This window comes from Myotis daubentonii, chromosome 11 (genome assembly GCF_963259705.1).
Source record: "Myotis daubentonii chromosome 11, mMyoDau2.1, whole genome shotgun sequence".
In the NCBI taxonomy this organism is placed as follows: Eukaryota; Metazoa; Chordata; class Mammalia; order Chiroptera; family Vespertilionidae; genus Myotis; species Myotis daubentonii.
The window spans coordinates 65,827,188-65,829,095 of record NC_081850.1 but is presented as its reverse complement, the minus strand read 5'-3'; the positions used below and the strand labels follow the sequence as shown (position 1 = coordinate 65,829,095).

General features: G+C 40.6%; 1 protein-coding gene across 1 annotated transcript; it reads left to right on the top strand.

The window, feature by feature from the left end:
• The first annotated feature begins 302 nt into the window (after positions 1–302).
• Positions 303–1,526, top strand: LOC132212817 (olfactory receptor 1J4-like). The gene has a single exon (XM_059658807.1). It carries the CDS (start codon positions 303–305, stop codon positions 1,236–1,238), a length of 936 nt encoding a protein of 311 aa, XP_059514790.1. The 3' UTR covers positions 1,239–1,526.
• The last annotated feature ends 382 nt before the right edge of the window (positions 1,527–1,908 follow it).

Here is a 1,908-nt window from a genome sequence, read left to right as displayed (position 1 = left end):
TTAGAAGAGGTCTCAACACAGACTTGATGTTAAATGTAATGGTTGAACAAAACAAAGAACTCCTTCTTGCTACTGTGTGATGAGGTCTTGTTGACCACTTTGGGGTTCAGTGTTTTCCTGGAGTCAGATTAGGAGAGAGGAAAGATGCATACATCCACAGGTGTGAGAAATAAATATGAAAGTATATAAAAATGAATGGTTTTCCAAGAGAATGACATCATGAGATGTGCTGATTCCGGTTAACCTTCTTAGGTTCGTGAGATTCCCACACCTTCTTCATCCCCAGCAGACAGAAGAGCAGCATGAGGCCTGAGAACCAGAGCAGCGTGTCCCAGTTCCTCCTCCTGGGGCTCCCCATCCCACCAGGGCAGCAGGGCGTGTTCTTCACCCTGTTCCTGGGCATGTACCTGACCACAGTGCTGGGCAACCTGCTCATCATCCTGCTCATCAGGCTGGACTCTCGCCTGCACACGCCCATGTACTTCTTCCTCAGTCACTTGGCCTTCTCTGACATCTCTCTCTCCTCTGTTATTGTCCCAAAGATGCTCATGAACATGCAGACTCAGCAACAATCCATCTCCTACATGGGGTGCATTTCTCAGTTGTATTTTTACATACTTTTTGTTGGTCTTGACAATTATCTTCTGGCTGTGATGGCATATGACAGGTACGTGGCCATCTGTCACCCTCTACACTACACCACCATCATGAGGGAGGGGCTTTGTGTGCTGCTGGTGGTTGGCTCCTGGATTCTCTCCTGTCTCCATGATTTGTTGCACACTCTCTTATTGGTCCGACTGTCCTTTGGTGCCAATAATATCATCTCCCACTTCTTGTGTGACTTGGCTGCTCTCCTGAAGCTGAGCTGCTCAGACATCTCCCTCAATGAGCTGGTCATCTTGACCGAGGGAGGAATGATTTTCTTCCTGCCTTTTGGTATAATTTTGAGCTCTTATATCCGTATAGGGACCATCATCCTGAGGGTGCCCTCCACTAAGAGACTCTATAAAGCCTTTTCTACCTGTGGCTCCCATCTCTCTGTGGTGTTTTTATACTATGGGACAGCTGCAAGTGTTTATTTTTCCTCCTCATCATGGGGTTCTAAAGACATAATTGCTTCAGTCATGTATACGGTAGTTACCCCCATGCTGAACCCCTTCATCTACAGCCTGAGGAACAGAGATATAAAACAGGCCTTAGAGATGTGTGTCAATAGGGTTAAGTTCTTTAACTGGTAATCACTAAATCCTCTTGTTGCAGTCAGGAGCACAGTGAGACAGATCTTCTATAATTATTGTACGGTCGACATCTTCATATAATCTTAGAATAAGCATTCTCTTGTTATGTATAAGTGCTGTTAATATTCAACTTGGTCAAATTTGCTAGTTGGGTTGTTACTAATTCTTTATTCCCTTGTTCATAATCTCTTATAAGACCTATGCAAAATTTTTTGCAAAATACGTTACACAATTATAATTGTGTGTTTATATTTCTAGACTATGTTATTGAAGACTCACTGATTTACCATCATGATCCATTCCTGATGAACTTTTTTAAAAAAAACTGATTATTGTGTGCTATCTCCCATTGGCTTCAAGCTGATTGTGCACATCTTTTCCAACTCACATTCAATAATATGATGTTGGTAGACTTTAGTCAGTCATGAGAATAATTACACCATGAAAATTAGCATGTGCTACAAAGCAAAACTTTATAAATGCATTTTTAAAATGAAGTTAATAGCACACATCTAGCAATGGGTCCTACCTTAACACCTCCTCTACTTCTGATATTAGTACATATATATTATAACTAAATCTATCTATCTATATCTATATCTAATCTATATCTATATCTATATCTATATCTATCTATCTATCTATCTATCTATCTATATATATATATATA

What these genes read in the sequence shown, in the direction of transcription:
- LOC132212817 (XM_059658807.1), top strand. Translation starts at nt 303, where the DNA reads ATGAGGCCTGAGAACCAGAGCAGCGTGTCCCAGTTCCTCCTCCTGGGG.